Source organism: Haplochromis burtoni, unplaced genomic scaffold (assembly GCF_018398535.1).
Source record: "Haplochromis burtoni strain Fernald_Lab_line unplaced genomic scaffold, NCSU_Asbu1 Contig_348, whole genome shotgun sequence".
Classification (NCBI taxonomy): domain Eukaryota; kingdom Metazoa; phylum Chordata; class Actinopteri; order Cichliformes; family Cichlidae; genus Haplochromis; species Haplochromis burtoni.
In genome coordinates, this window is record NW_024582709.1 from 268,966 (window position 1) to 284,993 (window position 16,028).

The 16,028-nt window shown below is 38.8% G+C and overlaps 1 protein-coding gene across 3 annotated transcripts in view; it reads right to left on the reverse strand.

The window, feature by feature from the left end:
- The window catches only part of prkcaa (protein kinase C, alpha, a), a 140,667-nt gene that overhangs the window by 22,894 nt on the left and 101,745 nt on the right, over positions 1–16,028 (reverse strand). For all 3 annotated transcript variants that reach the window (XM_005942746.2, XM_042228766.1, XM_042228767.1), the window contains 2 exons: positions 5,774–5,854; positions 4,157–4,264 (listed from right to left, as the gene is read on the reverse strand). In XM_005942746.2, the coding sequence (XP_005942808.1) occupies positions 4,157–4,264; positions 5,774–5,854 (189 nt within the window). The remainder of the gene's footprint in view (positions 1–4,156; positions 4,265–5,773; positions 5,855–16,028) is intronic.

Sequence of the window (16,028 nt, forward strand, 5' to 3'; positions counted from 1 at the left end):
GAGGACCCGAGCTTGAAGGATAAACCGCCCGCAGGGGCGTGCTGGGTGTTTTTTATATATGTATGTACTCTCTACAGAGTGCATATACATGCAAACAAGAACACACAAGGATGGAAGACTGCATTTCACCTTCAGCTAAATCCCTAATCAGTGATTAATGCAGCTCAGTCATGCTGACTGGTCTTCAACACTACATGAGATGTTTAGGAAGTCACCAAAGTCAGATGCACAAATTCAGTTTTATTACTAGACTTTTAAAAAAATGTCTCTTTGATACAGGAACATGCTAATGGGTTACTCAGTCCTGAATTTAAACTTGCAGGATTTTTATTGTCGGTTTCCTTTCTGCAAGACCCTTAAGGCTGTGGGCTCGGTCACATCTGAACTAATGGCATGCATTCAGCTGGCAGAGTGCACCAGACAGATGTTGACAAGGAAGAAAAAGTCCTTTGCAGCCTTTTACAGGACTGTCGGTGACACCAAGAAAGCATCCTGCTGCAATCCTGCTGAAATGTACTTGAAATCGGCTGCTGGCTCACCACAGTATCAAACACTCAAACTTGTTCTGGATCTTGAGCACTCGAATAACTTTGCATAAGTGTGATGTGAAAATTACCATCAGAAAACTGCAAGTCTAGTGTTGACATTTCAGAGGAAGCCTTTAATCATCCTGTCTGCCAACTGTTAACGCTCAAACTTCAAAAACTTCACCACATCATGAACTGGCAGCAAACAGTTTAGCTGCACGTTTTCCAAAAGTTTACATAACCTTGACACCACCCTGCTGTTCCTGCTGAGAACATAAAATAGTTAAGATCTGACGGATTGGGCAGCAGGGGCGCGGTAGTTGAGAATCGAGAAGAAAAGTGAGAAAAGGAGAATTTGGAGTGATTCAAAAAGAAAGGGCATGATGGGGCAGGAAACTCTATCATAATCATGATCCTTTAAAAACCAGGAAGTATCCTGCAGGCCTCGTGAACATTTGATCTACTGAGACTACTGTACATCCAGATGAATGCCTTCTACATTTAAAATAGCATTTTTTACCTAGCTTTTTCTGACTTTCATCATTTTGTCTTTCCTCAGTGGATTGGGCTGCTGTCAAGCGCTATATATATATATATATATGTATATATATATATGTATATATATATATTTATCATATATATATATATATATGTGTGTGTGTGTGTGTGTGTGTGTGTATCCGGTGAGAAAAATCGCAGACACCCTGCCCAACAGGGACTAGGACAGGGAATCGGACTAAGACTAGTACAGGCACATATTTCTGCTTCTTCCACTTCAGAGGACAATACACTGGCTGCCACTAAATTCCAGTAAACCTACCTTACACTTAACCATTAGTACTACTTATCTAATTCAGAGTAAACTTAAACCAAGTCTTTTTCAAAGGCAGAAAGGAAGACAGGAGCCCAAAATATGACTGCAAACAGAGTTAAGTCCCCATAGAATTTGTATTATACTTTTGTGTGCAAACCCACACATACACAAAGCTAAGAAAAATAAAGGAGAAAGGACAGAGGAGGACAAAGAGACACAAGTGGAGTCGAGGGAGAGACAGGGAGACAAAGCGTATTAATGCACAGCTCATTGACTTTGCATAGCCTCTGGACAGAAATAAAACTACTGCCACTTTCACTATTAAATTCACTGTAGGCTCACAAAAACATAAATGTGTGCGGTTCTGTTTCTCAACACCTTCCAAGTATAACAAATAAAATGAGTTTTTAAATATAATTTTACTGACCAATTTTGATTTCATAGATATCTATTAACTGTCATATGCAATGTACATAAAATTCAGGTCATCCTCAAAAAAACCATGTATTTCTTTACATCCAATTAATGTGCATGTTTTGCCTTCTTGTTTATTCCCTGATTGAATAAACTATAGCTCACTCAGATTTTCACTGTGTTTTCATTTAATTCAGTGTCCTAGAAACTCTTTTTATGATGTCATTGCTGTCAAACATTCTTGTGCTAAAATAAAATTGGGCACACAATATTAATAACCCACTATTTTTTCTTGCTTGACTTGCACTGACCCTATGTACCACTTACTTCCCCTCTGTGGAATCCAGAAGCTATTTGCCAATAACTGCTGAAACAGACTTGCTAACAGTCCTGGTTAGTGCATTCTGTGAGGTCAGTGACCAACAAGGCCAGTAATGAGCCAACACAACAAATACTAAACTCTGCTCCACATCTTAGACATCTCCATTAAAATACTAACACTGTACATTGTCTCAAGTTACATTTCCTAGTAACATTATTTTGAAATATGTGTACCAGAGATGCAGAGAAATGTGAAACACTCCTAATACAAAAGAAAAACATCCTAACAAATGTACTTGTAGAAAAATTGGTCTGAAATTACACAGCTCAGTATTTATGGCAGGCTTTATTCTGTGCCCCCTTACTGATTTCTTAGTTTGTTGCATATTTGTCACCCTTATATGTATCAGATCATCATTCAAATTTTATTTATTAGACAGAGGTAACCTGAGTAAATACAAAAGACAGTTTTTAAATGATGATTTAATTTAGGGGAGAAAAAATGAAAATCTACCCAAACCTACATGTCCCGGTATAAAAAGTAATTCCCTGCTAAACCTAATAACTGGTTTTGGAACCCTTGGGAGCTGAAACAGCAAATAAAGGTTTGCAATAACTGGAAATGAGTCTTTCATCTCACTGTGGAGACATTTTTGCAAACTCTTCTATGCAGAATTGTTGTAATTCAACCACACTGGAGGTTTTTCAAGCATGAACACCCTGTTTAAGGAGATGCCAAAGCATCGCAATCTGATTTAAGTCCATGAACTGATGGACAGACATTCTCCTTCAGGATTTTCTGCTAGAGAGCAGAATTCATGGTTCCATCAGTTACAGTAAATCGTCCCAAAGCAGCAAAGCATCCCAAACCATCACACTACCACCACCATGTTTGACTCTTGGTATGACGTTCTTTTTATAAAACACTGTGTTAGTTTCATGTCAGACATAACAGGACTCCAACCTTTCCACAAATCCAGCTCCACAGAATCCTCCCCACACACAAATATCATTCTAATATTAAAATGTGTCTGATGATCTGAAATATGTGAGCGTGACAAATATGCAAAAAGTTAAGAAATCAGGGAGGGATTATTACATTTTCTTGGCACTGCACCCTTTAGTGTTAGTGTGTAAGCATGCTTCCTGATGCATGATAACCTTGGCTGTAAATTAGAAACATTCACTGTTTTTCAAAATTGATGAGACCAAAAGGACCCCTGAATAATTTACACCACAGACGAACCAGCTCAAGAGGGAATTCAGTCTGACAGTACACTTTTTCCATACAGTCATACCCAGTGGAACAAGTGCACATGAGCCTGGTGATACAGTCTGACTTGTGATGAGTATATTGAATGATCCACTAGAATTCCTCTTCAGTATTTTAATAATATATAGGCCATAGACATGGGGACTGAGTGGGAAGAAGAAAGGGACTTTTAGATGAGTTCCCGGACAGTATTTAAAAGAGACCACATTTCATTCTTCCTGCAAAATTAAGCTTTACTTCTCATGGTCAGTGACGAATAATGCTCTTCAAAACCTGAAGTAGCAGTAAGAGCTTTTAGCCCTCTTCCAGGAGGTTCATTTATGTTAGCCTCAGTGAAGAGAGTGAAGGCTGCAGAGCTTCGTCAGGAAAAGTGTGAAAGCTTCTCAGAAGAAACGGTTCCAAACAGGAGAATAAACGTGTGTCACATTGAATGTTTAGTTGAATGAGTTTTTATGAATGTGTTTAAAAGCAAAAATTAAAAAACAACGACAGTTGTGGTTTTTTTCTTTAGTACCAAACAGACTCATATATCCTCAGCTGTCCTTTCCCTCTTAACCAAACTGGTCATTTTGTTCCTTTACAAGAGAGTTTTTTCCCCACTCTTAGCAAGTGTTGTCGCCCAGGGGGTCATCCATATGCTGTGGGTTTCTTTCTACTATCGTAGGGTCTTTTCCTTGCAATATAAAGTGCCTTGTACATTGGCACTATATAAATAAAACTTAACTCAACTGACATATTTCTGACTTTCTGCTAAAACCACAAAAACTGATGAATGGCAAATCATGTTTCATTGTCAAGTTCACCCACCCCTTTGCAGATAGAGACAGCTTCTTTGGACATCGACTTGGGGTAGGACACATTGTGCTCCATAATGGACTGGAACAACTCATCCTCATCTTCACCATCAAATGGAGGCTGTGAGTCAAAAAAGACAACACTAAGTGTGTTAGGACACACAACATATAAATAAATGGTTGCTGCTCTCTAAACATTTGCGGTTTGTACTTTCTTTTATAGACAAGTAAACTCAACAGTTTTCTCTTATGAATAAAAAGAGAGCAGAAAAAAACAGTTCAACTGAACAGAGCTACGTACAAATAAAGACAACAAGAACAATAAAGATATGAAAAATTATTATTAGTGGAGAATAAGTTTCATAGGAAGACCTTGCAGGGAAAAATGGAGTGGATGACCCAGCTCTCTTCCCCTGCTCACTGAGTTGTTATCATCAGTAACCATAATGTGGGTGTTTTGACAGTCCATAAAATGAATTATTCGTCATTTCCACTCCGCTGGCCTCTTCGACTAGAGGTAGCCTGTCTGCGTCATGCCCCCTTTACCCAATTTCACACAAGGCAGGGACAGAGGAAGGGAACGTCTGATTAAAGTCTTTGTTAATTGTTTAACAGCCACTTGCTCTCTGAGCTAATTAGATTAACGTAAACAATACAATTATGCTTTTGCATTTACTCTGGGCCTTTTTAAAGATGCTTCACTTTGACTCAATAATGTCTTAAAGTGATTTAAAGTCATTTTTGTACTGATTCGTTGATGATTATGACACTATGAATTGTTATATATATTCATAAACAGTGTATTAAGTTAAAACAATTTAACCAACGTGTGGACCATTATCATTTTCAGACTGATGCTATATTAGCATAACAGTAGATAATTAAGCTTCCCAAACACATCAGGGGTCAAAAAAGTTGGGTCAGTTAGAAAATTTTACTGGCCTAGCTTGCACACAAATTATAATTTGAAGGAAAGAGAAAGTCTTAACTAGTAACTCCAGATGCAGTACATGAAAACCTCCTCAGAAAGCTTCATGTCCACCTTCTCTTGACTTGCACTTATTCTAAAAGAAGCACTTCTGTACCAGCCAACATGTTATTGATGTGTTCACCTGAAGAATATTGACTCATGTCTCCTCGCAGCACACCATGCTGCATCCATAAATAAACAAGAACAGTAGTACTGTAAAACAAACAAGCTCACCATAAGAAGACTTGAACCAACCAGTGTTGTTTAAGAGTAGAATTATGTCAAAATACTTTTTCACTCTCAAAATGTGATGTTTTATGTTATTAGGATTTGAGTTATTGTTCACAAAAGGACGGTAAGCCATAATATTGTGACTGCGTAAAGAGATTTATATATGACTCTAAAACTAAACCTAATACATTAAAAGGTGTCTATATTAATATACCACGTGTTTATGATGATCTGGCGTTGAGATCTTTACTAAGCATCACCATCTGAATTCATTTAGGCACCAGCAGAGCCGTGCTGCTTCTAAGATATGTGGGAAAAATGTAGGTGTGAGCAATCTGTGAGAAACCTTGTTTCTGTGTGAAGGTGTTAGCATTTTCTGTAGACAGCAAAGTTCCATTGTGAAGGTGTATGTGGGTTTGTACCACTTACCTGTCCTGCAAGCATTTCATAGAGCAGAACTCCATATGCCCACCAGTCTACAGAGCGACCGTATGGCTGATATGCTATGATCTGTGGAGGAAAAACAATAGCAAAAAGTTAAGCTCAGTTTAATTTAAACAAGAAGTCTCTGTTTAAAAAAATAAAAAAACAGGCCAAAGACAAACACTGATCTGCTGTTTTTCAACTGCACGGATAAGATTTGTAACCCTGAAGTTTACTCTACACTAAACCTCAACCTTGTCACTCAGTCACAGTTTAAAATTTATCAGATAGAATTTCACATTTTTATAACATTTGATTCTTTCTGCTGGAAGAATTTTATAAATACTCTTAACTTTGAATCCACATTTTTGATCACAATCTGTAATAAAAGGCTCTACAGCCTAATATTTTCAGCTATACTTTAAGAAGATGAGGTATTTAAGTTTGTCCATCTTGGTAAAATATTTATTTTTGTAAAAACAAATTAAGTTTGAGAGTAAGAAAAATATCATTAAGCATGATAACCTAGATCACAGCATTGCAGCAGCCTATTAAATATTCTCTAAATATTCCAGTACACACTTTATGAACTAGAAATTTAACTTGATATTTTTTCTGTGCCCTTAACCTATACACCATATAAGTATTATCTGTGAACATGTCAGCAACAATGTAAATAAAGATGATGTAATTATTAGAAAATTATTCTTCTGCAGATCCGTGTCCCTACAATACAAGCTGCATGAATGTGTATTAGCAGCTTAGTTGCTATATAAAACGACTCAAATTCACATCTACATTTTTACATATTTTTCACAAAAGGCACTTTCAGAATATCCTTGATGAGATGCTGGGCAGTAAAGAAAAAGGACAAACTGAATTCCTGTTAAAATTCTACCTTCATACATATAAAGTTTGACAGCAGCTTTTAAAATAATTACTAATAAATCAAAAGCTCAAAGACTGGATGTCTACTTGTTTTCCTCTTTGTACCATAATTAGACAGAGACGAGGTAAAGTTTAAAGCAAGAATATGATCACAGCCATAGAAGCTGCATGAACCCTGAGTCGCCTACATTTTAAATCACCTGCAACAATCAAATTATTTTTTGCTACGGCTGAACAAAGACGATAGGAAGCTCATATCTTGTGACAAGAAGGGAGCACAGGGCGCGTGGGACAGAAGCTGATAACAAATTACACAGCAGTATTCGTACGCCAATTTATAAGACACGCTCAGAGCTACAAGAGCAGTTTTAATACAACGATGTAGCAGCGGATGAAGCTGAAAACGGTTTTATACTTTTCCAAACACTTTTGCATATTAAAAACACTCAACATTTATATTTTACTTAAATATTTGTTTTGTGAAGATAGACTACAGCTCAGGCTGTGGCATAAAACACTAAGAGTGTATACGTCTCCAAGGGGAGCTCTTAGGAGGCTTCTTTTGACTGTGACATTTCCTTGAATGACAGAGAGATCCTCTGGGTTACACTGTCATGGTTAAAGGTTAATGCTTTCGCCTGTTCTGGCCACAGTAACGCCACCCAGAAGACACACACACTGTAGTTAAGCTTTACACTCAGTGACACATCAAATCGTTGCAATGGTTTGATGAAACATTAACACGCAGGCATATTGAGATTACACATTCATGTACATACAGATAAACGAGAAAAACGAAAAACAGGACGATTTGGTGATCTTTGTAAATAAATAAGCTTCGGTGTGCAACATGAGTGCTGGCGTACTGCTTTGCGTGCTTTCCTGAATAACTTCTGACCTCTGCTTCACACATGCCGCCCTGGGACACTCCTCCAGCTTAGTGCCACAACACATAAAAAAGACTGGACACCATACAGTATTGTACCTGAGAAAAGGAAAACTAACACAAAAAATAGAGAATGTATGTACTGTATGTACAGCAACACACAAATATAGTGGACGCATTTTGTCTAGGTGGGTGGAGGCAGATCAACCTTGCATCGCAACCTTCACTGCATCACTTTAATGACCCTTGCCTTTCCCACAGGAGTCCACATACCTACACAAGCACACGCAGGTGGACAAACACCCCTCCAGCTCTGCACTGCAATGGGATTTTGCTGTCCTGAGGGTTGAATACAATCAACTGGACAAATAGTGTGTCCACATGCTTCCCCTCACACAAAAGTCAAGCATGTGTATAGACTTGCATGCATATGAATGAATGTGAATGTTGCTACAGCTCTGGATTTTATAAAAAGGAAAAAACCCATTAATACAGCACAAAGATAATATCGTGAGCTGTGCTGTCACATTCAGTTTTTCGAGTATTTCCAGTGTTTGTTAAAAGATAAAGTACTGTGTTTACAAAGCAGCCATGTCATTATTTTTTCATAGTCCTTACACATGAACACCTCTTATATTAGTACGTCGATACTTGACTCTGGATATATCCAAAATGGATCTTGAGCGTAGCGCAAACAACATGGAAACCTTGCAAAACCTTTCACACGGTCGTGTAATTCTATAAACACGTTTTGCAAATCCCCCAGTTTTCACAACTCTGCAGACCGTGAAGATGAGGGTTATTTTACTCATGTTGTGTAGCTGCTGCTGTCTGAAGCTAACATCCTGGGACAGAGGTTGACTGCTATCACATATACTCAAGATAAGCTGCCAGCTGAAGCAAATAGCTTTACTCAGCTCAGGGAGATGATTGCTGTTTTGAATAAACAGATATGAGCTGCACACCTATGAGTAACTAGAGGAACTTCAAGACGTACTGCGTATGTGGAGCAGATGATTGAGGTGTCAGTAGTACACAAAGTGCCTTTAATTACACTTAATTCTGTCTTTTGTCTTTTGTTTTCTGCTGGCAGGAAAGCCTTTTTTCCCAACACTTTAGTGAACATAGGATTTTTATGCAGTAATGTATATTTAATGGCATTGCAGTGTTCTGGAAAGTCAGCAGGGCTCCCTCACAGCATACATCAGAGATCAATGCCATTGATTAGGTCAGAAATAACATGAAATGATGGACCAGTGGTGAATATGGGTTGAGAAACAACTCTATCCAGACTGAAGTACAACACGGTCAGCGGTGCTGTCCTGACTCAGTTTCTACAAAAGGTGAATGGAGGTGCCATATGAGAGGAGTTGAAAAGTAAAGTTGATGAAAAACAAGGTTGATTAAACAGCTGCAGCAGTGAAAGAAATGAAGACAACGACTTAAGGTAGCCAGGAAGGATGAAGTTTATGTTGTTATATATTTACTGTTGCAGCTCTACTTTCTTTACTTTCATTAACATCTTGTTTTTCTTTTGTCAACGTTGCACTTTCAGCTGTTTAACAGATTCTCGCTATACCTAAGAAGGTCATCACCAACCATGGTGATAGTTATGACTAGCTAATGTAACACAGTTGTTTTTATATAAGGGCTCAATGCCGCCTACATACTACTTGGCCTCTTGTTTTCTCTCCTCTTCCATTTCAAGTGTTCGATGAATCTGAGAAAATATGCATACTGTTGACCTTTCTGAGCCATTTCTCACTCTTTCTTTGTCACTGCTAAGGTGCTAATTCCCAAAGTAGGTGGGTCGACTAATTTCACCATATTACCATTTCACCATCTTGTTCTATGTCGTCTACACTTGCTGATAACCACTCAAATATGGCAAAAAAACAAAAATACTGCACTGTGTTTTTAAATGAACGGAAGCCTCCAATCAAATAGTTTCGAAATGTTTGCTCGCTCCCAAAAATCAATGTCAAACTGAATAATGTTTAAATGATGAATATGTGCATGTTTAAGGAGGCATGAAGCACGGTGCTATGAGAAGGTGAAAAGTGATAAGCTTTAATCCTTGGCTTTCTTTTGTGCTATGGTGAGAGGGCAGGAAGGTGCAGTAGGGAAAAGACCATTTCCCTGATCATGCTTCAGTGTTTTAATGAGCTCAAGGGTCAAAGACTCCACAGTAAGAGGAAACCTCCTGGTAAAATCCCTGAGCCTGTCTGTTCAAATCCTTCTCCCTGCAGGAAACATCCCTGCCAACAAATTCACTCTGTTTCATTTAAGGTTTGCACTTCCACTGCTGAAGTCATTCAATATGCATGAAAAAGGAATCAGTCCTTATCCTTGTAAACAGAAGCTCTATGAACATTTACCAAAAAAAACCCCAAAACTCATTTTTGTTTTCTCATCAAATCTTAATTATAAAATTCTACCCATTTACTAAAAGGGAGCAGTTTTAGCTAACATAGTAAATTAGGTTAATGCCAGCCAACACATCACCGAAGGACCTATTGTGACGAGGCACATTTGTTCCACTGTGTCACTGAGATTTGACCTCCCAGACTCCCTTGTTGTGTGCAATAAGCGGTTTAAGCGTGGAAAGAATGAAGACACATCAGGTCAATGTAGCAAGGAGATCTGCAGCCTCATGTCGGCTTGTATCATTGGAATGAAAACAGAGAGGAAGAGAGACAGAAAGAGGGAGCGAGAAAAAGGGGAGGGATCGATTAAAAAAAAAGAGCTCCAGATGGCATACGTACAATTAGATACAGGATGTTTTGTGCTCATTAGTTATGAAATCAAATATGTAGATACCCATAATCTAAAAAGGGGAAAATTGTTGCTGTGTCTCATGTGATTAAAATACTATAAAACATGATTTATTTTATTAGCAATCATTACGATGTTGAAGTTGGAGAAAGAGATGGTAAAAGGCGCAAGATGGCAGAGGAGTCAGGGAGAAAGTTGAGATTCGGCGAGATTAAGACAAGCAGAAAGAGAAAACAAGGAAAATAAAAAATCAGTAACAGACTGTACAGATCAGTTTCAGGCCATCTGCAGAGAGCTGCACTAATGTGGTGCTGCTGTGACTTTCTGCCCTTGCCACCCATCGCCCGTCTGCAACAACACCGGCGGACAAACACAGTTTCAGGCACCGTGACCTTGGTAACCACCGTGACTCCGAACCACCGCGGTAAGTTTAGATCTTCAGATTTCCACCAAATCTGTATGCTCGTCTACCTTAGTGTTTGGAAAAAATCCTGATACCTGCATTAAGTTTTCACTCATCCTGCCAGGCAGCCAGTGATGGAGAGTCTGTGCTCTCTTCCTGCTTTATATTTTGCTTGTTGTACCAAACCCTGCAGCTGGGAGAGCTGATTCACTGATCATGAGTGAAAGAGGGCAGGAGAAAAAAATATTTTGTTCTTTCTTTTAGACGCTTAAACACGTTAAGTGTTTAGATTTTATAATTTGTCAGCATGTGTGTATTCATTTATGCACCTCTGCTCGTGACCTGAAGAGCCTGTGTTTCTGAGTATATTTTGCATGTGTATGTGCGCTTGTGCACGGGCATTGCTGCAGACATCGCTCTCCCATTAGTCCTAATGCTACATGACAGTTCTGGATCAGACTGCTAGCTATTCAAGGCTACTCTGCTCACCACAGACACACAACTTTGCACACAACTTTGCACACAAGTTGGTACTTGTGTGCAAATGCACACAAGTACCAACCTATGCCCCTATAACCCTTGCTCTTCATGCACAGACGTGCAGTACAATGCACAGTACCACCCTCACGACCAACACTCTTACAGCGTGCTACATGAATATTTGCTGTGCCGCTGCTGCTGTATCCCTCTGAGGGATGTGTGTGCTGTGGAGCAGATCAGCGCACATCAGACCTTGCTTTAGTGGTCTGTTTTTGAAAGCATTTCTTGGTACTGTATGTGCCTGTGCTTTGGATGGTTTCATTCACTGAGGATATTAATGAGCAGCCTTGGGGTTTACATGAGCACCCTACGGTGCAATATAAACAGCACCTTTCATGTGATCACAATGAATTGTGAGCTAAATTCAGTATTGAAATGCTCTATGACTGTAGAGGCATGTGAGAAAATGCAGTTATATGAAAACCTTGAATATGTGAATTCTTTGGTATCCCTATAACAAATCCTGATCCTGATAATTTAGCATCGTTTCAACGCCACAGCCTACCTGAGTATCGTTGTTGACCATGTCCATCTCTTTAAGACCACAGTGTAATCATTTTCTGATGGCTGCTTACAGCAGAGTGATGCACAATGTCACAAAGTTCAAATCATCTCAAACTGGTTTGACACTGTACAGTCACCAACCCTCATTCCAACAGAGCACCTCTGAGATGCTGTGATATGAGAGATTCACATCATGGATGTGCAGCCAATAAATCTGCAGCAACTGTGTGATGCTGTCACGTCTCCATGAACCAAAATGTCAGAGTAATGTCTCACAAAGGCGTTTCTGAAGGAAAAAAGGAGTCAAAACCCAGCAAAAACAACGTATACCTAATAAAGTGTCTGGCTTCTTTCACCTGCTTTAACTCTGTTGCCAGGAGGATATGAATAAATTGTGAGATTATGATGTAATTAAGAGCAACCCTATTGAAAAATTGCAATGTAATGTAGTGTATATGGAGCATAATGTAGAAAACAGCTGCACGAGAAACTGTTTTACTCCTAATGCTAAACCTAAAAGATAATATAGAATTCTTATAACATTTTTATTGCAGTTAAATATATAAAATCGACAGACCTAAACTGCTGTCTGGACGTTTTCAGGCTGCCACCTTGTCTGCAGCATCCTCACATATTCATGCTCGCTGTGTTTGTCTCATCTGCTGCATCTTTCTCAGTTTCTCTTTTTCACCTTCTTCTTCCCCCCCTGACTTTTTTCTCACGTCTCACTCACTTTTCCAACCATGGATGAAATGATTGTGTGAAACTACTAATAGCTCTTTTTCTGAAAAACACTAGTTTGGGGTGTTCGGTAATTGGCCGAGGGTTTAAATTGGAATTAGAGATGCCAAAGCATGTGGCCGGATGACACCTCTATCATGAGTCAGGGTTGCTATTTCAATCCTCCAACTTTTTGAAGAACAGCCACAAAAATATCTAAGCAACAAACTTTTCCTCTGTGGACCCCCTACACTGGATTTTAAATCAAACAAGTTGTAAGCGATGTGCAGTTTTTCCAACTTTGATTCAAGGGGTTTAACAAAGAACTGCATTAACTGAATTACAGCTATTTTTATACACAGAACTTAACTATATGCGCCTGTTACGATCTGACAAAGATTTTTTTTGTAAATAAATGTATTTACCTCATGAAAATATGGAAAATCTAAGTGTTGTTCATATGTATGGTTTGTAGTAAATGAATACCGTATCTTACATTAAATTCTCCCTGCCTTTGTTGAAATGTCACATACTGACACATTACAACAGAATATCACCTCAGAGACTGAAAACTGGGTCTTCTTTAATGATTCAATGTATAATAAAACATTCTGACACCAACTGCTTTGCACTCCAGAGACGCGTCAGCAGAAAAGTAGACACCCTTTTCCTCCTGATGCCACACCGCACTGGGGGACGACTAGAGCACACAGGAAAACAGCCTGTGTCAGGCAACTCCGTAGCCTCAAATACTCTCCTGAAATGGACCCATTGTGAAGTCAATGTTTTTTTGATTCTTTCCTTTTATGTCAAGTTACAGTTTGTTTTGTCTGTCTGATCCTTCGCCTCTCTTCCTTGCTATCTCTTCTTCTCCGTGTCAAAGTCACTGAGGTGTAAAGTCACATCAGTGTGAGCATTCCTGCCAGACGGGAGCGACCGATGACTGCCTATATAGGTCAGAGTAAACAGAGCCAGCAATAAATGTGTTCCTGAACATATGAGCGTGTGTGTGTGTGTGTGTGTGTGTCTGGGCAAGCTGCAGGATAGCAGTAAAAGTAAGGCATCCTGTCACCTGTGTACTGTTAACCAGGGACCCACTTCCACAAAGAAATAAACTTCCAGACTGGTGGGTTGTATTTGAGCTCCTGTGTGTGAGAAAGTGTGAAAACACTTCTCATCTCACAGTTGTCTCAAGCATATACAAAACTGCAATAACACAGCAACAAAGTTATACAATCACAATATGTAATGCTGTATGGATAGCTGACATAACCACTATGAGGGACTCCCCTTTGGGAATCCTCTGTCAAGAATATAAAATGTGTCACACAAGAGAGGCTTCCATATCATTAATAAACATATAATGAACTTTATAAATCCCATATTATGCTTTTTCTGTTTTTCCTTCCCCTTCAGCTATTTCTTTGTCAAGGCTGCACCAAAAGAAATTCTTCAGTCACATCCTCTCAGAAAACACTGACGCTGAAACGGAGCCCTGACTTTTTGTTCCATTACTCACCTACGTCACTATTTAACATATCGGTATAATGGCAACCAGTGGCCAAGCTGGGATAACATCGAATACAACAAGGAGTTTCCACACCTAAATCCAGATGCACCAGGCTGCATTGCAGTCCATTCCTTCTTCAGTTAGAGCTGCTTCCATTAATGCCATCCCTGTCAGCTCAATTATTTTCTGTAAAATGGTAATAAAATGTGATAAAACTTGATGAACACTCTAATTGTCTCGGTGTCCTTCATCTGAAATGACCAACAGGTGTTTTCTCAACCAGTGTCATGTCCACATTTAACATCCTCTCTTTCTCTTCTCTATTGTGTGTGCATTGTTTTTTTCCTTTTTCAGAATAAAAGACTTCACTGAATGCGACTTCGTTCCAAACAGATCAGTCGCACCACACCCGCTGAAAAGCCTGACATCACAAATCACTACACAACTCATTAGACAAATCTTTGAACAGCTTTTGGGGGACAATAAATGAACAGAATGCCCCGTGGGTGTTACTTCAGGTCTGGCAAAAGCAGATTCTGTAGGAATGCAGGAACACAGAAAAGGCCAGTGCATTTATTTGTAGTGGATTCTTCTATCAGAAACACTTTAAGGAACACCTCGTCTCACTTTACCTTGTAAATGTCACCACTGTGAATCTAAGTCTCTTTAAGGTCACTCTCCAGCTAGCTACAGTGCTTTGGAGTGGGTGGATACACAGTGCAAATGTTTAACTGTTAAGACTATTAAGACTCAAATGGTTGGGTTTCTTAAGCTTAATAAAAACAATATATGCATACAGATGCATAACTATGTGTTGATGCCCTATTTAACCTGTGAACACATCATGTGTGACTGTCATCAACATGACTGTGTGATAGTCATGTGAGTGTAATCCAAAAAAAAATGTGTTTGAAAATATGTGTACTGCATGCGGTGCTATGGAAACAGTAGCTACTCTGGCCCCATACTGCGTCATCCCTGGCTGGTGCATTAGTGTCAGTCTGACTCGAGCGATCACAGCGTGTTCAGCCTGGCATCGTGGGTGGAATTAACCTCTCAGTCTATCAGAGAGGCTTTTTAGAGAGAATCGATAATCCAGCCCATCATTAAATAGAAGCCAGCTAACTGATAATGGTCAGAGAATTGGAAAAACTTAGTGCGTATGAACTTCTACAATTTGCACTGGTTGCATTAAATGAATCAGAGGAATTATTCTTTTTATGCTAAAAAGGGCTTACTTGCATTTGCTTTGAATGCAATGTGTTAAAAAATACAATAACAGCAATTATTAACAAAAAATGTAAATACATATTTAAGAATGATTAAATTCAGCATTAATTAATAAATTACTAATGCACCCGTTTGCTGTCATTTTTTTTATATCTTTGTTAATAATAAGACTTTTTCAATTTTGCAGCATATATTATGTACACTGGATATATGCTGCATTTTTTCTGTTTGTTTCACCTGTTTTAAGAATAAAATAGTATTTAAATGAGTAACACATCTTTTAAGTGATAATAGTAGAACTTAATAATCCTAAATTGGATCAAACACACAAATAACAGTAAAATCAGCTGGTTATGAGCAGGACGTTCCTTCATGCTACAAGGGAAAGATGTAGGGAAGACATAAATGCTGCTCCTACCTATCTGGGGGGCACAAATACTTTCCAACCAAAAAACAAAAGATGTAGCTAATCGGCTACAACCATCCCCAGAGCTGGATCTTTTTGTATACACAACTGCATTGGCAGTTTCACACAGAACTAACCTCTCCAGCACATTTCACTAAAAAAAATCATCTATTTTACAGCCTTAATCATTAAAGGATATTTCAGATTTAGCAATGGATGAGCCTCAACCTGTTATGCATGTCTCGTTCTAACCCTACCCATAAAAGAGGGAGAACCACGTTAACAATTTCTTCTAATTTCATTTATGAATCAAAATTTGAGTCATCCCAAAGTGAGCAAAAGGAAAATAGGTGTTAGCCTATTCACCACACCTGGCTTAACTCTTTCCCCCATAAACAT